Genomic DNA, 23,632 nt, shown 5'->3' on the forward strand with positions numbered 1-23,632 from the left:
TGTTTGTTTTTACACATTTACATTGTAACCAACCAAACACTATTATTGGAAATGAGAGCCTTATGATTGAAACCGTTTTATAAAATCAGGCATTTAAACTACAATTCTACTGGGAGCTTTCCTACATAATTGTTTTTCAGACTTCCAAAATATATATTTCCCTCAAACTCCAGGACTGATGTGACAAAGGAAGCCACCTTTCCGTTAGGGTCGTCCAACCTCTTAATAATCCTTCCATCACTTCCCACTTTCAACACCATTGCACTTCTGTCATATGCTTTAATTTGATTAAACAGCTTCGGATACATTGCTAAGAGGTGTTTAATTGCTTTAGAAGAATGCACAAAGTTCATCCTGCTCGAAGTGAACTGCAGCAGGTTTCTTTTTTGGTTAGCTACAAATCATAAGTCTTCTTGTTGTTTTTCAATTTTTTTTAATTTTATTTTTTTTTTTTGCGTTAAAAAGTGTAAATTAGTTAAATACCTGAAGGATGGCTATCCAGTAAGACCCATCAGGAGCAAGTTTAATGTTATCTGGAAATCCAGGAAGATTGTCGATGAAGGTGTCTACAGTTCCTCTCATTTCACCCTTAAGCCAGTACTTAAAGCACCTAGATCTGATACAAAATTGAGGCAAAATATACGATCTTATTTTTGAAAAGTATACATTTTTTAAGGCGTGTTTCAGAGTTTCACTTACTTCCATGTTTCACAAACCACCAAAAACTCTTCGCCTGGAGAAATGGTCACTCCGTTGGGGAACCGAAGCCCATCAAGCACCAGTGATGTTTTCTTAGTGGATGGGTCATACTTAAGAAGCTGGCCATGGGGTTTTGCCTCAAGCATATCCAGATACCAGTTATGCAACAAATACTTGGTGCTGGGAATACTAAAGTATAAGCTCCCATCACCTGCTTCAACAACATCATCTGCAAACCTGGTGTTTGAAATTCCAAGTTATATTTACACATCCTTGAACCAACACCATGTGGGTTCAAACATTCAAATTACAGAGCATACCTTATCTTCTCACCATTTAAATGAGTTGCCAAAGCTGTCATTTCACCATCTTCACTAACTTTAATCAACCCCTGCATCATTACATTTACATCAAAGTCTTATTCAAGTGGAGTTTTGAACCAAAAAATTTACAAGTTTTAAGAGTTCAAAAGAATACTTCTTCTGTATCGCACACTATCAAATCACCAGCCTTTGTGAATTTCAAACCAAGTAAAGTATATTTGTTATGTATCCTCTTCCAATTCTCCCATGTCCCATTTGTATGCATTCTTTTGATCCATCCATCTCTGGTAGCAGTGTACAACATCCCCTTTTGGTCCACACATACGTCTTCGGGTCTATCCAGCATCCCTTCCCCGAGCTTAATCGCTTTCTGAATCAAAACCACCTTTAGTAAACAAAATTACATAGCAACCATAAATCTTGATCATGAAGGGCTAAAGCTAACCTGTAAGTGGTAATTCGGGGTGAAAAAGGGCGATGAAGGATCTGCACTAGGTAATTCAAGTATGTCCGGAGATATTGGAGAGTAGTAGTATACTTGAAGTGTAATTGCAAGTGCAAAAACAAAAATAAAGCTTGCTGTTAGAAGACCACACTCCATTACTAATTAACTGTGGTATTGTTTTTTCTTTTTTTTTTCCTTTCTGATTGTGATAAGTGAACTGATAAGATAAATTTAGCTTGTGAGTTGTGATACTATATTTTAAAGGCCCAGATTATGTTGCGTAGGATCTCTGATTTTCTAGACTGGACCATTTTTGGAGTTTTCCAAACGAATGGCCTGATAGCAACAAGTGCCAGTGGCTTGGTAAGATGTATCACAACTCACAAGTTTTTGGATAATCGGTCAAACACATGCTAAGTTAAAATATGTATACTTTATTTTATATGGGCCGTGTTAAGTTAGTTTGAATAATTGGTTTATTTGAGGAAAGTGATTAGTGATATTTCTATAATACACTTTAATCATCTACAACAATTTTTGCATGATACAGTTATACATTGCGCAATAAATTTTATACCTTTGTAGATGGCTAAAAGTTGTATCAATATCACTCCTCTTTATTTAACAAGGCTAATCGGTCACACACTTTTATTGTATGCACCTATCGTTTCAAACGTATTAAATAATAATTCACACTATTGTGTATTTGTGTGCACGATGATAAATTAAAAATTTACTACTAGAAATTGTTTCTTGATTTTTGTTTCATCAATTTGGCGGGATTCTATCATTAGGTAGATATATATGATAGATGAGTGAGCAAATTCAATTTGAAGTGTTGTGGGATATATAGATGAGTGATATATTATTTGCCACATTAAAGATGGGCAAGTCAAATACTCTAGTGGGGTTTTTGAATTTGACAAGCATATCATACATTTATGAGGCTAGAATTTTGTCACATATTATGTAATTAGTTTGTGTACTAATGCCCACTACCGGTTAAATGACATGTGATCGTAAATTCAGTCCACTTAAATGACGGTGATAGCGAAGATGGTAAACACCATTGGATTCATTATAATCAGCAGCCACCACATCACTATGAACCAACAAATCGAACGACAAAAAAAACGCATTTAAACTAGATCACAAAATGAATGAAAATAAAACATACAACCCAAATTCGGAAAAGGGGTTTCGAAATCGAAATATGGCTGCAAAAGGTGGAAAAGAGGGTTTGCAATATTCTAAAACTTGAAAATATAAAAGATTTAAAAAAATCATTAAATTTTCTATTTTAAGCTTATAGATATAATGCGTTGGTCCACATATATCATTGTCTAACTATAGATATGTTTTGCAGTAAGTAGTATCTCAAGCAACTTGCTAGGGGCCTTATGGTGATAAATGATAATGAAGGCTGTGTTTAATTATTGTTAAAATAATTAACAATCTATATCTATATTTATCTATATTTCCTTATAATAAAAAAAAAACCCTTTTTATTTTAGATAATTCTATTTTTGAATTACTAAAAACTTTTTATGTTTAGCCCTTTTCTACTGTATTCTCGAGTTTTTATTAAAAGAAAAAAAAGGAGAAGATTGTATAGGGGAAGAAAGGATAGATAATTACATAAAAAAGAGGCATTCTCTAGTTAAAAGAAAAGAAAAGAAAGTTGATAGTTAAATGTATTCTTGAGTTAGAAGGGAAGGAAAAGAAAGGATAAAAAGATACAATTTTACATTTATAGCCTTGTAGTAATTAAAACCTTTATATAAGTTTGAGGGGTATAATAATAATTTCATCACTTTTCCTTCCAAATCTTGCCAAAAGTGGCAAGAAAATTTTGGGATCAAAACATCCTATTTTTCCCTTTCTTTCCCTTCCCTTTCTTTTAAAACAAAAACTCAAGAATACAAAAACTAAAAATTTCTTACCCTTTCTTTTCTTATCTCTTCAAAATAAAACTCAATAATGCACTATTTAATGAATTAAGTTATACTCTAAACCTTTATTTTAATAGTTAACGTTTTAAGCCCTTATCTTCTAAAAAATTTCGCTATCACAATTATATCAACCTACACCACTTGACACCGCCACCACCACGAATAGTATCATCACCAACACCACTAGACCGCTTTCTCCACCATTGCCGCCGCATTACGCGGGTACTATGCTCGTATGTTTAAAGGTATTCTAGTCGACTAGATTTTAAAATTATATATTTTTCCAGCTTTCTTCCTTTATAATATTTAAATTATTTTTCTTCTTTATTCATTAATATCTTTAATGAAATTATTTATACCATACATACATCCATCAGTATTTAAAATAATTATATTAGCTTGTTTATATCAAGAACTTTTTCATTAATAACCACACTACTACGGTTATCAACGCCATCCATGACCTCCATCACCATTACACGCTACCACTACCATCACTCTTGCTACATTACGCGAGTAGCTGTCTAGTTTGTTCTAAAACAAAGTGAGGATAAAACTAGGATTCACTTAGTGGTGTTCAGTTTTCTTAAAATAACCCATATAAACAAACAAAATGGTAGGTGAAAAGCTATTTTAGTTTAATTGTGTGCTACGTAGTTGAGGATGTTTGCATGGTTAATTAATTAATTAGTAACAGAGAGCATTGAGTGTTTCTTAGGGTAAAATTATTTTGATCATAGCAATATTCGTGTAAATGTGATCAAGAATTCAAATCTCCATATAATTGTATAACGGATGATAATCCATGCTCCACACAATTATAAACTTCAAAATTACACATAAGTTATTCAGAAAACAATCAAAAACAATTTTCATGTAAAGAACAATCATCGGTTGTGCTTGATTTGAAAAGTTCTCAAAGGTTCCCGCAAAAAAAGGGTTCTCAAAATAACTTTTCACTATATATATATATATATATATATATATATATATATATATAGGGGTTAGGTATTGTAAAACAAACATTAAAGTAAAACAAATAAGACAAGATCTTGACCCTTAGATCATGGTTAAATTGAAACACGAAAATTTACGAAACAATTGATGCACAATGATTTTCATGATGCATGGTGATCTTCAGAGAAGAAAACCCTATTTTTTTTATTTTTTTTACTTTAATACTTGTTTTATTTTACCTAAAACCTATATATATATATATATATATATATATATATATTTGGTTAATTAATAAATGATGAGTTGGTGTAGTGGTTTGGATCTATAGGTCTCGGGTTCAAATCTTCATTCCATCAATTTTGATATATAGGTAGTCCTTCTATGAGGGTAAACTCGGGTTCAAGTCTGAGGAGGCAGGGTTTACCCCCATTAATTGTCGTCTCACGACACGAACTTCAAGCGAAATTCATCTTTAAAAATTATTTTTTTAAAAAACTATGTTTTAAACCTAACGTGTCTTGGAGCATCTCTAGTAGAAATATCAAAACCTATAATTTAAGTCATTGATTTGCCACATCATTTTCCTTTGTACACCACAATTTGAATATAATAAGGCAGGAGAAATAATTTATACATACTTTCTAATGTTGGATATCTGATATCTTATTATAAAGAGTCAAAGAATTCGTAATCTATCACATAAAATGTAGAAACAAAGTAACAAACAAATAGCTTTTAAATATTGAATCTAATGAAAAATGAAAATTTCAAACTAAAAGATGTGTATACATCTATAAAGTGTAATAATACATAAAAATTTTTTTAAGTATTTTGATATTGTTATTTTACTTTAATTGTGTATATACAATTAAAATCTACTTATATTAATGTTTAAAAGAATGTATGAAAATGAAAGAAAAGATTTCATTCTAATTATAAGTTTTTTTTACAAGTGAATTTTATCTCAGACGCGTATGATGTGTGTTAATCGCACAACGAAAGGGTCCCGCACTAAGCGGATTTTAAATATCCTTTCTCATCATACCACCTCCTTAATTGGAAAATACCGGCGAGGAGAACTTACCAAGGCTCGAACTCGAGACCTTGGAGTAAACTCCCCCGGGGTCCAGCATAGTAGATTTTAGTTAATGATTTCATAAGTTATTCAATTACCATAACTCATTATCAATTCAATCATGTTTAATTATTATAATTAATAAAATTATAAATATATACATGCGACTTAACTAACGAATCTAATAAAATAAATCATCTTTTTTTGTCCCTTAAATTTTCTACCTTTGAAATATCAAAAATACCTTTCGTCTTTATTTACCAATTTAAACATCTACCTCTAATAAATCTATAATACCCTTAATGAAATAATTTACAGTATAGATCTTTCAATACTTAAAATAACTATAATACCACTTTTAACATCAATTACTTTTACATTCACCGTTGTCGCCCATCACCGTCCCCACTGTCACCTCCACCACCATGACCACCACTACCTTCGTAATCACTAACTCACCACCATCACATTGTGCGGGCATAAGATTGAAAAAAAGGGGATTAATCACGGGGACACCAACGTACTTTCTCATTTGTACACGGCTGCCCATTATACTTTTTTATTGATGAGGTTTACCTACATACTTTTCTTTTTTGTACACGGTTGACCAATATTACCGATTATCACAGGTAAACCGGTCAACTTTGCGTCAACCGTGTACAAAAAAAAAGTATGTGGGTAAACCTCATCAATAAAAAGTATAATGGGCAACCGTGTACAAATGGAAAAGTACGTTGGTCTTTTCGTGATTAATCAAAAAAAATAAGTAGTGATGTATGGCTAAAAAAAATATCTTATGGATGATCCCGCATACTTAATACATGCGAATCTTTCTTACTAAAAAAGGAATAACAACCATTGTACGTTGTGGATGTTGCATATCATTGCAACCCAATAATAATGAATGTTGGTGCCCTACCTCAAAACTTGTTTTTTCTTTGTAACGAGGTCTTAAGACCCGTGCATTGTACGTCCGAGATGAATTATATTATTTTCATTTTTAACGCGTGGTTTAAAAATGATCTATATTAGAACGATGTTGAGTTGTGTGTAAGTTAGTTGTTATAATATGGACATAATTATGAAGATAGAATGTAAGGAAACAATTGACAATATAATATATAGTTGTGTTGATTAAAAAGTACATGTTTACGAACGTTGATTAAAATTGGATTAATCACGAGAAGACCGACGTACTTTCTCATTTGTACATGGTTGCCCATTATACTTTTTTATTGATAAGGTTTACCCACATACTTTTTTTTTGTACACGGATGACCCAAAGTTGACCGATTTACCTGTGATAGTCGGTAATATTGGTCAACCGTGTAAAAAAAAAAGTATGTGAGTAAACCTCATCAATAAAAAAGTATAATGGGTAACCGTATATAAATGAGAAAATACGTTGGTTTTCCCGTGATTAATAAAAAAAAAAAAAAAAATCTATCTTTGTCGATAAGAATTTAAATGACCAATTAATTAATGAAGTAAGAAATGATTCGTTACATTTTATACCCACCTTTTTTAATTTTTTCGAAAGTGACAACACACGGTTACACGGTTACCACCCCAAATAGCACCTTTCCCATTAAAATTGAACAACTTGAATGAACAGCAACTCTCTCATTAACACACTCTTCACATATAAACCAAAACTAAAGCCATCCCTCCTTTCTTTAAGCATCACAATCTTTAATTCTTCATCAATCAATTATCAAAAATTTGTCTCCTTTTTCATCCCTTTTATCTTCTTTTCCACTTGATCTCCATACCCTTTTCATTTTCCTTTTTTTTTTTTTAATATTATGTAAAATTGGACGTGATTTTTCTTGTTTAAGCTTCCCGGGAAAGACAGATTTTGTTTTTCTCATTTCTCTCTTTAAGTTTATATATATTTTTCTTGATCTTTTATACCCTTAATCTTATTCTCGAAAAGAATCTTTTAAATTATGTTTCTTGATGATACCAAATTATCATAAAATCATAATTTGTAAAAAAGATCATAACTTTAGGCTAATTATTGTGTTTTGATGACACCCTTTAAATTATATAGTGTTTCTATACATGGTTTTTTTACTCTTGTTTTTCTTGTATTCTGCTTTAACAAACTGACCCATAATTGGAACTATACCAATAATGGTAACCGGGTCGGGTTGCTTAGAAACTTTGGTATCACAACTCCACCTGATTGTACTGGATTGAATCAACATGAAGGATATGCAACTGAATGTGAGTTTTTACTGGCTTACCCTGAATGTAATTCTGAGGGCTTTTTTAACTACTTGAGTTTTTTTTACTGTTCTTGTGAAAACAATGCTTCAATTGGTTACATTGTGTTATTTATATGGTTAGCTGCACTGTTTTATCTGTTGGGGAATACTGCTGCTGATTATTTCTGTTGTTCGTTGGAAAATTTGTCGAAATTGTTAAGATTGTCACCAACTGTAGCAGGGGTGACCCTGCTTCCATTAGGGAATGGTGCCCCTGATGTGTTTGCTAGTATTGCTGCTTTTGCTGGTAGTGATAATGGTGATGTAGGGCTAAATAGTATTCTTGGTGGAGCGATTTTTGTGACTTGTGTTGTTGTTGGGACGGTATCAGTATGTGTGGCTAATCAGGGTGTGAGTATTGATAAGAGTTGTTTTGTTAGAGATGTATGTGTGCTTCTGTTTTCTGTTGTGTCTCTTGGTGTTATTTTGCTAATTGGAGATGTTAGTGTTGCTGGGGCGATTGCGTTTGTTTTGATTTATGTTGTTTATGCTACGTTAGTTGCTGGTAATGAGTTATTTAGGGGAAAACATGGTGATTTGAAAGTAGATACATGTGTTCCGTTGTTGACTGTTACTCAAATAGATGGTCCTGAAAGTAGAGATCTTGAATCTAGAGACCCGTCGTTTACTGAATCTGATGATGATGTTCCACATCTGAGTGAATCGTCGGTTCCTCATTGGATGTGGGGTACGAATGTTGCTATTTATTCAGAGGTTCATGGACACGGTCCAGAAGATGGTATAAATCCTTGGGGATGGAAAGATGAGGTTAATGAAAATAAAAATTCATCCTTTTCATGGTCAAAATTGTTTTCGTGGTTAGAATTGCCATTAACTTTACCAAGAAGGTTGACGATTCCCATAGTTGAGGAAGAAAGATGGTCAAAAGGTTATGCAGTTGCTAGTGTCACATTTGCACCATTGCTTCTAGGATTTCTTTGGAATACCGAACATGATGCTGGTCTATTAGCCGCATTCATCTACTTAGCTTGTGCGGTACTTGGTTGTATGCTTGGTGGCGTTGCTTTTATATGTACTAGATCAGACCAGCCACCTCAGAAGTGGTTGCTTCCATGGGTTTTTGGAGGGTTCTGTATGAGCATCATATGGTTCTACATGATTGCCAACGAGCTAGTTGCACTATTGGTGGCGTTTGGTCTCATAATTGGAATCAACCCATCAATTCTTGGATTAACTGTATTGGCATGGGGAAACTCGATGGGTGACTTGATGTCAAATGTTGCATTGGCTGTGAATAGCAGTGAAGGCGTGCAGATAGCCATGTCAGGATGCTACGCAGGGCCCATGTTCAACACGCTTGTTGGTTTGGGGCTTTGTATGTTAATTGGATCTTGGTCAAAAAGACCCGAATCTTACAGTATGTCTGGTGACACCGGGCTGTTTTGCAGCCTAGGGTTTCTAGTACTCGGGCTAATGTGGTCACTGGTAATGTTGCCTAGAAATGGAATGCAGCCAAGCAAGTCGTTTGGAATAGGACTTATGATGATTTATGTGGTTTTTCTTGGAACCCAATTAGGGATCTCTCTTTATTCCGGCTCACTCAACAATGCTAACTAAGCAGACCGTCCTCTTTACATGTCGGATCATTAAGATTTGTTGAAAAAATGTAGTAGATATGTTTCTAGTGTGTACATCTTTGTAATATGTATTCATGTTACTAGTTATAGATATTATATACATAGCTTTCGGATTAACTGGAAATTCATTCCTAGTATCTTTGATATGTATAGTTAACCTTAACCTTCTCTTTTACCATATATTGTTAGTTACTTGATTACTTGATATAGTTTATTTTAATTCTTTTAAAGAATGTTCAATAATAACTCAAAATAAAGTTGCACCCTTAGTTGATTACACGTAGTATGGAACTAATATTCAATCATATGATGTGATGTTTAAACTAATAAAGGCAAAGTTAAGGCTGAGCTTTTGAATTTGGGTGGTTATATAATTGTATTAAACAGAAAAACATGCGTGTAGGACATCCTAAACTAGTTTGTATATACCTTATTATAATTCTAACAAGTTGCTAATCACATGTAAGGATTCGTTGTTAAATATAGTTTTCTCGTTAGACATCTTGCTTTGTGATCAAGATCCTTCTGTCTTGTTCATAAAGATGGTTATCGTTCCTTAATCGCCGTCTATATCCCCTTTCATTGCCATCTTTATGGTTTAATGTCATTCTTTTATCTTTAATCTTACATGTTTAAGGATTTTTGTTGACCGTTAAAAAAAAAAAACAATCTACTTTGGTAAATGGTTCGTTTCATGCTTTTAATACCTAGTCCTAGCTTGACATGTTTATTATTGTCGCCAACTTTGAAAATTGAAATTAACAATTTTATTTACAACCGTAAATCCATGCTAATTAAGTCTAATCCATTTCTTCAAGGTCATGTTTTATAATAAAACTTTTATCTATACGAAGATCTAAAATTTGTGTTGGTTATGTGAAAAAACTATATTAACGTGTATTGGACAAAGTTTTTTTAATCCAATCGATGCTGGCCAAATTAAAGAAAGAGGGGTACAAGATATAACTCTGGGCCTTAACTGTTAACAGGCTTATGACATTGGGCTTTGATCCAAGCTTTACGTACTTCTTTTAAACAAGTCAAAAGTCAAAACCCTTAGCCACCCCCAATCCCTCCGATTTGCCGACGGCAAACCATTGGTCAGTAAGATTTCAAGTTTCACAATATTCAAAATATGATCTTATGTTGATTTTTCACCAATAACCAGACGACGTAGTTTTGGAAATCTTTCGCAGCAAAGTAATGGATTTGAAGACGTTATGCCTTTGCAAACTCATGTCCAAAAGATTCTATGCAATCGTCCATCAAGTCGACACCATTCTTTACGGAGTTTGAATGGTTGTACCCAATCAGAATGTTTAAAAGACTGAAATCTGTACGTATCTACCACGCCCTTCCATTTTTTAATAATGATGATTATTTGGGCAAGTGGAAGGTTAAGATGAGTTCTAACAGAATCGATTATTTTTTGTCCACTTCAATTTACGATAACAAATGATTGTTATTATACGAGGAAAATCAAAATTTGGACAAGGTTTCAGTTGCTGTGTTTTGTTGGGCGGATGCGCTTTGGAGAGTTTTCGTGGCGTGGTGTATTATGAATCGGGATTTTCCCTTGTTGGAAAAGGTATCTGTTACGGATTCGGATAATAGGGGCAAAGTTTCTATAAATAATGGTCGTGATGAGACAATTGATGAGTTGAGAAAATGGGAAAGTATTAGTTTTTCTCCTAGCTAGGATGAGTGAGTGTTACCTCCCCTTGTTGAAATTGCCCGTATGTCATGAAAGGGGGTAACTCTAGTTTTAGTGGAAAATAAGGATCAGGACCTGATGATGGAAACTATGATAGGTTCATAGATGATCGTGAGATTGATTATTATGATAAAGAAGAGGCTGCGTATCATGAAGCTATGATGGAGATCTTCAACAAGCATAAGGGCTCAATTGTGAGGAGACAACTTAATGAGGATATGGAATCACGGAGTTCATTATGGAGTTTGAGTTTTTGGTAGAGAAGGCAAGAAATCCAAGTACAGTATAGATCATTACAAGTGATGCAACTATATGAAGATATAAGGTTTGTATCAAAAGAAATATTAGTATTAATCTAATGACAAATGACGGGAGGATGCAAGTAGTCATCAAAGTTTAAATCGGAGTGTGCCTTCTAGTAATTTAGATTTGCTTCTAGTCATTTGCTTTGCGTGGTTATTATGGTTGTTATATCTATGTGTATGTGCACAAGCTATCGATGCTCATAAGAAGGCTATTTATTTCGATTTTTTTAAAAAAATACTTTTTTTTTTAATTAACCTCAAACCCGCACACAAATACACAATGCTACATGACTAAACCCAAGATAGACAACATTATCTTATATAAAGTGGTGAATGTCAACCTAACATAGACCCATAAATAAACTTTAAATACATCTGTTAGTTCATCTGGTTTTATTTTCTTCGATACAAACTTTACTGAACCTCTCTGTAAAGGAATCAATAGCTCTGACCAGAAATCAAAGTAACTAATAATGTCCGTAACCAAAAAAAAACATAAGGCCATCCACATTAACAATCCAATCGAACGATACTATTCATTAAAAAACTAATTTTTCTCTCTTATATCTATCCAACCCAACCAAACCAAAATTTTACACTCTCATCAACAACCCAACCAAAATTTTTTATATTAATAAAAAATACTATATTTTTATGTCATTAAAAAGAAAACAAAAGTAAATCAATGCAAGTGGCTTTGGTTATTTGGTTAGAATGTTGCTACGTCCCCAATCAAACTCTCCAAACAAGTTGATCTGCCAATCAAGTCGTCATATGAGGAACTCTTTTAATATTTTTTTTTTATTAGTTTTTGATCCAACCGAACAAAAAGGAAAGTAGCGATGGGGATAGTCTAACAAACAAGAGATTAAGTATTGTTCCACAATAGTTTTCCGAATGAGTGACACTTTATTTGAAATTTTATATAAAAAATGGATTGACGGAATTAACCATTTTTTTTGTAAGTTATAAATTTTTTTTATTTTTGAAGATAAACTTTAGATGTAACAAGTACAAAGATTTATTAAAAAAAAAACCTAAAGTTTATTTTTGAGTAAATTAAATTGTATAATTGGTGAATTTGTAAACTTCAAACTTAAAGGTGGTGAGTTTAAATTATAATGTTAGCAAAATGTTTTCAAGACCAAAGATATAACATGAGTTTTATGTTAAGTTGGACCCAGAAATGCTAAATCCAAATTTGTAGTTTAAAACTAAAAAATAATTAAGATTCTAATTGATTAATTGAACTTTAAAATATTTTATTAGTATTATTATAAATGGGCCATAAGATATATTGAGTACATTTATGAAAATTATCACAATGTACACTTAAAGACGCCCGTGGATTTATTTATACATGTGAGGTGGTAACCGAGGCTCTAAGACACAGACTAACGGGAACTTCCTTTGTGTAGATAGCCCATACACCTCTTCCATGTAATTTATATCTTCATCAATCATCATATTGTTTGGCAGTTTCCAATAAAATCCATGTAATAAGTTCCCCAGCAATGACTTCATCATCTTTAAGCCAAGGCTATAACCTGGACACATCCTTCGACCCGACCCAAATGGAAGCAACTCAAAATTCTGCCCTTTTACATCTATGTCGTCCCTGCCTAAAAACCTCTCGGGTTGGAAACTCTCTGGGTCATCCCAAACATCGGGGTCTCGACCAATGCTCCATGAGTTGATGAAAACTGTTGTGCCTTTGGCGATATCATATCCTGCGACTTTGCAATCTTCAAGGGCTAAATGTGGTGCCAGTAAGACTGCCACAGGGTGCATCCTCATTGTTTCTTTTAGAATTGAATCTATGAAAGGTAGATTTGGGAAATCGGTCTCCTGGACCCATCGTTCTCTACCAATCACCCTATTGAGCTCTTCGGTTGCCCTCATCATTAAATGGGGTTGTTTTATCAGCTCAGACATTGCCCATTCTACCGTTGTCGCAGCTGTATCAGTTCCCCCTGCTATCAAATCCTGCAAGATTAATGAAAATTTAATTTTATACAAACCCCAAGGTAAATAACTTTGTTCATCATAAACTACGGTTAACAACAAATTACCCGTGGGCACACCATATAATGTGTCATGCAACTCTCATGTTTGAAAGTGTTTTTATAGTTGTGTACTTAATTATCTGTAGTTAGTACCCAAAGTATAATATGTTACATATGCATATACTGATCAAGTTTGACTTTGCAAGTCTCTTTCTATTAATTTTGACCGTACGTAAATCCTTGTTTATGTTTATATATACCTGTATAAACCCCTTGACACCATCTGAGTCGAGCTTCACCTCAAGATTAGGATCATCAGCTAACTTCAACAACACATCGACCATATCTTTTGCTACAAATTCCCTCCCCTCGACTTTCATTCGTGCCCTATGCTCCTCCAACACATGATCATGAAACCTATCAAACCTCTTACACAAAGCTTTCATTCTCTTCACATACCCTTGCAAATCCATAAACCCTGTCCATGGCATCCAATCTCCAATATTTAACACCCCATTTAACAAGAACAATTCATCCAGCATCTCTTGAAACTCTTCAAGCGTCACGGTCTCCTTCTCATCTTCTGATTTGCTAAAGTACTTACGGCCCAATACAATCCTACTAATTACGCTAAGGTTAATCCGTGAAACATGGTCTTTTAGCGTAATTGTTTCTCCAGACATGGTATGTAGACGAGAAAGAAAAGTCTGCATTTCTTGAATACGAATATGTTCGGAAGAGCCCAATCTTTTTGAGCTAAAAAGCTCGTTAAGGTAGATTTTCCTACCTTGGCTCCAGTAGGGCCCGTACGGGGCCCACGTAATGTTGTGATAGTTATAAGTGGTATACTTCCCGGCTGCAGTTAGAGGCCGGGAAGCAAAAATACTATCATGGGTTCTCAAGAATTGTCTAGCCATGTCAGGGGACGAAGCTACGACAACTGGGGTGGAACCAAACTTGAGGTGCATGAGTTTTCCGTAGGTTTGGGATAACGTGTGAAGAGATCTGTGAGGGAGAGGGCCAATGAGGTTAAGGTTGCCAATGAGAGGCCATGGTTTTGGACCTGGTGGAAGGTTTTTCTTGTCATATGGATAGTTTAGTAGCTTATTCATGATCATAAGCAGGGTGATTGCAATGGCTAAAAGAATCCAAAAACAACCAGACTCCATCACTGAGTGAATTGAAGTGAAAGATTATTTGCTTTCCGACTTCTATGAGTCCTGAAGTTGCATAAAGGATGTATTTATAATACATCGGACGGAAAAAAAATATAGTCAGAATTAGTTACTTATTTAAGTTGAGAAATGTATGCATGATCATTTTATTAAGTTAATTAAAAAAAGATTAAATAAATATTAAAACTGTCATTTTAACAAAACATGGAATAAATTTCCTTTTGTAATAACTTATACTCAACAAGCATCAAAACAAACAAAAAAGTTATTTTAGGATAAGTTTGATATGTATATATTATTAATTATTAATGTAAATCATCTATAAACGTGTTCCATGTGTTTATCTCGAGAGAGGATAATTTTTGGCTGCCAACAAATTAAGTGTAGCCAAACGAAACGTTGTATTTAGATTTGTTGATACTAGCATGGTACCCGCGCGGCGCGGGTACTATGGTAAAGCCTTGTTATGTCGTTTGGGGTTGAATGTGAGAGCGGCGACGATGTTTCCTTGCGCGCGATGAAGAAGCATCAGCAAATGGTCCGTTTTTTGCCATTCGAGGAGACATACAATGTAAAGAAGATCGAAAGATTTATATACTGATGATAGTAGGTGATCACAATTAAGTAGGTAATCAAATAGTCGGTTTATATAGTGACGATGTTTTCTTGTTACGTTTGTTATTTTAAATTTTGAAATTATGTAATTGATAAACACAAATTAAATACTTACCATATGGGACGTTTGACTATGTGCACAAGGGAATTGTGATCAAAAACCTAGATGGACTTTTGAATTTTGACGTGCATAACTAATTGCATATACTTTACTAAATGGGACTAATTGCATACTTACCAAAGGGGACATTTATAACGTGGGGGTATAATAGACTTTTTCCCCACTGTAACTTTCAATAGGGGGTTATAATTTTTAATAGGTAGTATAGATAATCAGCTACGGTGATACGAAGATACTTCAGTTTCCGTCAATAGTTAGAATTTGTCGCTAAGAAAATAATAATAATAGAAAAAGTTTAAGAAATAGCATATATCTTCATATTCAATTCAATCATTATTTCAAAAAGAAAGAAAATACAGTATAGTTTACTCATATACAATTGTATGTCTAGACATTGTAGAGTCGTACTATGGTCAAGTATGGACCAGTTTGCTGAAGGTTTTTTGAGATTACATTTTGAATTGATTTTCTGATTATTGTAGTTAGTTGTATAATGAAAAAAGTGTGCCAAAATAATTATTATTGACATTCTCATAAAGATAAAATGTAAGTTTGGAAAATACTTTTTCAATATATGATTTTTAAATGAATAATCTATTTTACAAATACAATCTCAAACATATCCAAATTAACTGATCTTTGAGAGTTTAAGGGCCAATAACCCATTAGGCCATTATATTCATATTAGTTAGGGACCAAGCGCATATTATATAATTGCAATAAGTAATAACCAAACGTCCAAATCAACATTATGCCGCATAGCCTTTTAAGAGATATGGGGTGGGGAGCATAATACTTAATACTCGTACTAATGATCAAGTAATATTGTCATTGAGTCATGGGGAAATCACTATCTTTCAAAGAGTTCATACACGTTACTATACTCGTCGGCTAGCACCCAAATATATATATTGTGGGTTTATCACTTTATCCACACATAATTAGTCAGTTTTTATCAAGTTAGTACTTAAATGCTTGAATTTGATCTGGGACTTTTAGAGAGACAGAATTTCTTATTTCGCTTGGACCACTAGATCAAAGGCTCCTTGACAGTTTAAAATGTATACTTAATGAAAATTTGGATTATTGGTGGCACCTTATCAATTAAAATTTGTTTATTATCATGAGTACAAAAGAAAGATAGGAATAAATTAATTGTTGTAACAGTTTATATAAATATAAAATGTGGAAAAATACTGGCTACCTAACACCAGGATGGTTCTAATTGTACTATACATGCATGATACATGGAAGTTTAACAAAAATGAACAAATTTGACAATGGTCAATAATAATACCTGCCTGATATAATATTATACTCGTATTAAAATAACTAATGTACGTTTGTTCTTGTAATTTGCAAATATACAACTTTGGATGCATATATTGTTTGTGTTTGTAACAATGGATGAATGCTAGTATATAGTAATATCTCTCTCTCTCTCTCTATATATATATATATGTTACTTTGGTGAAATCATAGCGGTACCGAGGTTTCTATGTAAATCTGTTTCGGAATGGACTGTTGGAGATCTAGTCCTGCGGTGCTTTCGATCATGTTGATTATTGTGGTGTCCACTACTGATGTCTCTTTTACTATCTCTAGGACTCTGCATAGGTGATTTCTTGAATTCGGGTGGGGCGGTGTACACGAAAGTAGTTCCAACTGGCAGGTCTTTAAACTCTGTTAATGGCTCAAGGATGTCAACAATCATGCTCATGGTTGGTCTTGACTTTGGCCTATGGCTAAGGCACATATAAGCCAAATCTGCAGCCTGTTGTGCCCCTGTTTCCGAGTACTGGCCTTCTAGTCTTGGGTCAAGTATTCGACTTAGTTTCCTAACACCCCTAAGTTGTGGTCTAGCCCACTCTGCAAGGTTCTGTTCTCGGGTTGGCCGGCTCTTGTCCATTGATTTTCGACCTGTTAGGAGCTCAACAAGCACAACTCCAAAGCTATAAACATCACTGGCTGCTGTCAGATGACCTGTCATAAGGTATTCGGGAGCTGCATAGCCGTGTGTGCCCATTACTCTAGTCGAAACATATGAGTCGTCTCCCTCTGGACCATCCCTTGCGAGACCAAAGTCCGAAAGTTTAGCAGTGTAGTCCTAAACAAATTTCAAAAATCAAGTTTAATTAGTACTAGAACGACATATTAAAAAATTTAGTATCACTTGTGGTGGCATTGGATATATGATGTTAAATATAAATATATACTGTACAAACATGATAGATAAACTAATTAATATAGGTTTGAAAAAGTCAACTTACGGAGTCTAGCAAAATGTTGGATGCTTTAAAATCGCGATATATAACAGGGACTTTCAATTCATGAAGAAATGCAAGCCCTTTCGCAGCTCCTAGAGCAATCTTCATACGCGTTGACCATGGCAGAGAGACCGAAAATCCTATATATAATCATCAAACAGGTTACAAATCATTACAGTTTGAACTAATAATAAGTTTTCTATAAGTCAAATCTATCTGGTAATTAGTTTTGTTGTTGGTTAATATTAATTGATGCATAAACTATAATTGTATCAGATTAATTAAGTTGACTGGTAGTGGCGGTCAACCTTCTTATGTCAAATTAATGTGTATAACCATATGTAGCTAAGTAAAACAATTTTATAAAAGATTATTTCCTAGTTCACTATTATTTAATTCTAGACTTGTTGTTTAACCCACTAATTAACCAAATACTAATATACTAGTATAAAACTGATAAATTCTTTCCATCTACCGATGACTACCGAGCACTTTCATCAACTTGCATGACTTTTTCTTCACGCGTTTCCATCAGATATTGTAATTTAAAATCAGTTTTTTCTTCGATCATATCTTTGTAATTTAATTTCTTATCCTATCAATTAAATATTCTATTTAAAAAAATGGGAATTAATTGGATTGTAACCAAAAAAGATGGAATTATGGAAATTGAAATTGAAACTTACTTCGAAAGAGTTGATTTTCTAAACTTCCACGTGGCATATACTCGTAAACAAGAAGCCTGTGTTCATCTTCACAACAATACCCGATCAACTTCACCAAATGCGGATGTCTTAGTTGACCAAGAAATAGCACCTCCGTCTGTTTAATACAATTCGTAATTAATTAGTCTTTAATAAAGTATATACTCGTACATAATAATAATAATAATAATAATAATAATAATAATAATAATGATTAAGTCATGTTAAACAAATAAATCATGTATTTCGTAAGTGTACGTCTATTAATTTATATATTATAATCAAAGGCTAATTTGTCCTAGCCAGCAGTATATATGTTAGGTAACCCATCGACCAAAAAAAGTTGTTACTTGTAAGACTTACGATTAAAAAAATATAAATATTTGTGAATTTACGTAAGTGGAATACTTGTCTTAATAATAAAATATATATATATATATAAAAGAACTAGAACGTGTATAAGTGTGTATATGTACATACCAGCCATTCTCTATGACCTTGTCCACCTTCAAGGTCCAAAAATTTAACAGCAACAGGTTGAGCCTTCAAGCCAGGTCTAAGTCTATCGTCTATGAACCCTTTATGAACCGGTCCAAATCCACCTTCTCCCAAGAAATTGCTTGATGAAAAAGCTTGTGTGATGACTTTAAGTTCAGCTAAGGTGAAAACATACAAGTTCGATCCAGCTAAAGAATTCGATATGTCCTCGGTCAGCATCGAGCTGCTTAAGTCGTTATACGATATTCTCTTAACCGAATTTTGTAAAGGGGATTGATCACCTTTCTTCTGATCTTTTACGGGTTGTTCGTTTTTTATTGCCAAAACTGGTTGTTCTTGATTGATCATAAAACAATTCCACCAAGAAGATTTTGAGGATGATTTCTTGATTGTCATTCTCAAGTAATTTTAATGACTCTTCGATCTTTTCTGTAAAGAATATGAATAAATGAATAAAATAATTGTGAGTTTTGGTATTTAATTGGATGTTGAGTTTTGGAGTGGGAAAAATATATGGAATGAAGAAATGGTATGAGGGGTGGTTTTATAAACATATAAAAGTGAAGAGATGCCGTGGGGTGTACCATGAATAGTCAACATAAGTGACTACTTTTTTTGTTTGTATTTTGAATGTGTTTTTTCTGTAGTTGATTTTATTAATTTATAATATTCTTTAATAACCAATTAGGTTCCAACAATATGTTAACTTTTAAATAGTGAGGGGTGAATTTTTGACTTAGTTCTTCACTGTACACGTTAAAGGTGGTATTATGACATATTGACATGGTTTATGACTTTTAGACACAAACGATTTATGACAAATATTTGTTTTATTTATTTAATTTGTTGAATGACCGTTTGCGTACGTAATTTAATTCTTAAACATGTTTGTATTTTGCCGTGAGTTATTTTAACAACTGATCATGATCGGTGGCCGAAATCGTATTCTTTGGGATTATATGTTTTTAATTAAATCGATACAAATCAAAAGATCGAGATCATTAATAATTGAATACTTAACTATGACCAATTAATTAATGGGATCGAAAACGAACTTCAATACTAATGAGTTTCAAAATAAGTTTTCTAAGCTAGTGAACTCATTAATTACTCATGTTAGAATCGAATACGAGTAGGCTTAAAGCAAACTACAGTAATAATTAGCTTAACTTAATTTATATGGTATATGATATACAATATTATGTTAGCCAATGATGCTCAGACTAGCCGGTCAAAGAAATTCGCGTGGATAATAAGTTTTTGGGTTTTTTCTCTTTCAATATTTGTAACGGTTCATGTTCAATATCTCGTTGTTTATAGTACGTGCAAGGTTTTACCAATATTATACGGTGATGTTTCCCTTATATCATGTTCTGACTGAATTTTTAGGAAAAAGAAATGTCTGTTAAATATTGCTTTTATATATAGTCAACCAAAAATATTTAGTATTATTGTGATTTTTAACAAATTTTTAGATCGTTCAACATGTTTAATTTGGGCTATGCTAAGAGGGATGGTATTGGAGCTTCCAGTTTTTATCCCATCACTCATTTTTAACCAATCATTTTATGTCACCTCAACTCCACCATTCACTCACCACTCATCCAAATTTCACTGACATCCGACCACTCACTACACTTTTCATTTTATTTAAACATTAAAATTTTATCAAATTAAAAACATTATATAATAAATAAAAATAAAACATATATAATAAATAAAAGTAAAACATACATAATACTTGAAAAACGCATAATACTAAAACATTACATCAAAAATAAAAGCATAACAAATACTAACACTCTGAATAGTCCGAGTCCACAGTATTATTGCCGTCGTTTCGGTGAATGTAGCGGCATGGTTCAGGAGACCCGAAAACATCGCCAAGTGGAGGAGATACGTACTCCTCCTCTGTGTCAGTATAGTAATCCACATACCTACCACCATCGACACTACCTTGCCAGAACTCAGAACTCCCCGTGGGTTAGCGTGGCTGTCAAAGTCGTAGTGGCGGTGGTAAGCTAGAAAATAAGTTGATCCAACCAATCGATATCGAATAGAAGATATACCACATACTCATTTTCGGCTGCGGTATGAACCTGATTGGGAGCTTCAAATCGGTCAATTTCGGATTGGTAAGCCGCTTTGTTTGCAAAGACGCCCTGAATGACGTTGTTTACTTCTAAGCGGTTTCTGGTGTCGTAATTCAGGTGGACTTGGATCGGCATTTTAACATCACGAAGATTCATTGAATTGTTAGCCATGAAGAAGGTAATTAAGTGTGTTAAAATGAGCTTTGTATTTGAAGGTAAAGCTTTTAAAATTTGAGATTTGTGTGTGTAAAATGAGCTATGTATTGTGTAATAGGAAAGGTAAAAAAAAAATTCAAACGGCTAAATTTGGTCAAAAGTAACCGTTGGCCACACTCGGTATTCGCACAAAATGGATGGTCGACCGCGTGGTGTGACCACGCATTTTCGTTTGTTGGCGGCGGTGTTGAGTGGTGGTGCCGCAACCACCACTCGTCCACCTTCTATCTGATGGCAACCCTCTAATATTTTATAAATATTATTTTAACGATAAATTTTATTAAGTCAACCAAAAACACATGATGTCACGTTAAATAATGATCAAATACTCGTTTTTAGATTTAAACCTGTGACCTGGAAAAAAAAAAAGTCTTCCACTTTCCCTTATTTCATTAACGACTAAATCAAGAACTTTTGAGTTTTGACACTTATATTTTACAAGTTAACGCATAAAGTTGATAACAAGAAGTTGTTAAATACGCGCGTTGCAAAGGTTGTGAAAAGGGGGAACGTGTTCCTAGACAAAAGCCGCCGATAAGCTATTTCCAAACCACGTATCCGGCCGTGTTTTGAAATCGTTTGTTTGACCCTTTTCTATTTTGTCTTTTTTTTTTTTTTTAATTTAAATAAGTAGATATAATTGTGATATGTTTTATATATCTCTTACGTTAGTTATTGGAAGAATGGTTTATTTATTGCATGTATTCATTTAAATTTCATCCCATCAAGTATTGTATTTACAGTAACTTTTCCCAATTTGTTACCTCCAAACAGTCATTTCTTGCTTCTGTTAATTTAGATAAGTCAATAAGACCAAAACAGAATGAAGGCAAATAGAAAAAGTTAAATGATGAAATATATATTATACAGTTTACACCTATATATTCTAGATCATATCTATAACAACTTTCTATGTATATTCTTAGAATTAGAATAGTTTTAAACAATTATTTAATTACTGTAAACATCAACGAGTGACTTACATGTACAAATTAACTTCTTAGTTCACATATATCCAAAAGTTCGAAAAGAAAAAAAAAAAAAAAAAAAAAACATTGAAGTATCGTGTCTTTCTAGAAGTTTTTACAAATACTCATCTCGCCTAACCTATTCATACAAGGAAGACTTAATTAAGGTTTCATACTAAACACCAAAAGTTGGCCTATCAACCTTTGTCTATATGACATTATGACTTCATGCTTTTCAGTTTTCACAATATAGGGATATATATGCTTTCTCCTTTTGACAATATATATGAATTTGGGAGTAGACCTCACTTAAAGCATCTTGTGTAACTTATTAGTTATTAGTACATACCATAAAATCAAACAAATGATGATTAATGATTTCTAGTAGTGATTATTGGATTTCCGTCCACATCAACATTAAGTTGTACGTACAATCGTCTAGTAGCTCTGATATGATATCGTTTGGCTGGGTAAAATTTCACCAAGAGTTATTCCTCTATATATTACCTATTGCTTTTGAAGTAAAAAGTCATAGAACACAACTTTAAGAGCATGTTTGGTTCACATAATATTCTTTAAGGAATGAAATCTTTCGAAGGAATTGGAATTTGAAGGAATGGAATTTGACGTAATGTTTTTGATTTTTTGAGAATTCAAGTGACGGAATAAATAAAATTCTTTCCTCCATCCCCAAGGAATGGAGATTCCATCAAATGATGGAATGTTTACATTCATACGGAATGAGATTACTCCTTCTTTAAACAACCAAACGCACTAAGGAATGAAATTTAATTACAATTCCATCAGATTCCATCAAATTCTGTGAAACAAACGCGAACTTACACATTTTGGAACACACATTTTGGAACACTCAATTTCAATCATATCAACAAACTTCCATCAAACTTACAACTACCACAAATATGTTAATGGTCTACACTCAATTTATTACTGCTAATGTCTCGTACAAAAGAAAATGTAAAAAACTCAAGTGTCACAAAATAACAAAACAAATAAATAAAAAAAAAAAAGCAAAAGCAAAAACATTTGTAAGTATTTTTTTGTTTCGAGTTATATATATCGTCCTTGTTCTATTTGTGATAACGTACTGTAACATAATATAAAATATTTATGTAAGTTTGAATTACAACTTAATTAAAGGTTATACGAGTATATTTTTGAAAGCATGAAAACAAATAGAAGTATGAAAGATACATATTTTTAAAAGGTAAAAAACTATAGAAGAACTCTCTTCATAACCACATTGGATCTAAGGCCATTTTATTGTAGGAGAATGCTATGAAAGGACCGGAAAGGTCCCGCCCCCAAAAAGTTTGTTATTTACATAATATTTTATATAATATATGTGAAAATCGAATATATATATATATAGTGACAATCAAATGAGAACCAACTTAAAATGAGAACAAATGAGAACATTTAAAAACTACATTTTGATGCATTAAAAGTCTATAAAACAAACATAGTGCATAACTAATTATCATTATTTAAGTGTTTAACAACACATGGATCCGCCAAAATCAAAAAAAATGACATTTTTTGTCGGATGCATCATCTTGATAATATGCATTCAAGATGGATGCACAAAACAAAAAACGTGATATTTTCGA

The 23,632-nt window shown here is 33.1% G+C and overlaps 4 protein-coding genes across 4 annotated transcripts; 1 reads left to right on the forward strand and 3 right to left on the reverse strand.

Moving 5' to 3' along the window:
- Window positions 1–42: 42 nt before the first annotated feature.
- Window positions 43–1,697, reverse strand: LOC122590502 (protein STRICTOSIDINE SYNTHASE-LIKE 4-like). Its single transcript, XM_043762703.1, has 6 exons — window positions 1,468–1,697; window positions 1,177–1,392; window positions 1,020–1,090; window positions 700–936; window positions 484–616; window positions 43–368 (listed from the first exon to the last, which is right to left on the reverse strand). Exons 1-6 carry the CDS (start codon window positions 1,621–1,623, stop codon window positions 99–101), a joined length of 1,083 nt encoding a protein of 360 aa, XP_043618638.1. The 5' UTR covers window positions 1,624–1,697; the 3' UTR covers window positions 43–98.
- Window positions 1,698–7,241: 5,544 nt separating this feature from the next.
- Window positions 7,242–9,443, forward strand: LOC122593411 (cation/calcium exchanger 4-like). The gene has a single exon (XM_043765821.1). It carries the CDS (start codon window positions 7,482–7,484, stop codon window positions 9,297–9,299), a length of 1,818 nt encoding a protein of 605 aa, XP_043621756.1. The 5' UTR covers window positions 7,242–7,481; the 3' UTR covers window positions 9,300–9,443.
- A 3,136-nt stretch (window positions 9,444–12,579) lies between these two features.
- Window positions 12,580–14,513, reverse strand: LOC122591265 (trimethyltridecatetraene synthase-like). The gene is made up of 2 exons (XM_043763503.1): window positions 13,605–14,513; window positions 12,580–13,324 (listed from the first exon to the last, which is right to left on the reverse strand). Exons 1-2 carry the CDS (start codon window positions 14,511–14,513, stop codon window positions 12,689–12,691), a joined length of 1,545 nt encoding a protein of 514 aa, XP_043619438.1. The 3' UTR covers window positions 12,580–12,688.
- Window positions 14,514–16,536: 2,023 nt separating this feature from the next.
- On the reverse strand, window positions 16,537–19,229 carry LOC122591266 (serine/threonine-protein kinase RIPK-like). Its single transcript, XM_043763504.1, has 4 exons — window positions 18,707–19,229; window positions 18,209–18,344; window positions 17,526–17,662; window positions 16,537–17,362 (listed from the first exon to the last, which is right to left on the reverse strand). Exons 1-4 carry the CDS (start codon window positions 19,118–19,120, stop codon window positions 16,718–16,720), a joined length of 1,332 nt encoding a protein of 443 aa, XP_043619439.1. The 5' UTR covers window positions 19,121–19,229; the 3' UTR covers window positions 16,537–16,717.
- Between the last annotated feature and the right edge of the window lie 4,403 nt (window positions 19,230–23,632).

The sequence above is a fragment of the Erigeron canadensis genome, chromosome 3 (genome assembly GCF_010389155.1).
Source record: "Erigeron canadensis isolate Cc75 chromosome 3, C_canadensis_v1, whole genome shotgun sequence".
NCBI classification, from domain to species: Eukaryota; Viridiplantae; Streptophyta; class Magnoliopsida; order Asterales; family Asteraceae; genus Erigeron; species Erigeron canadensis.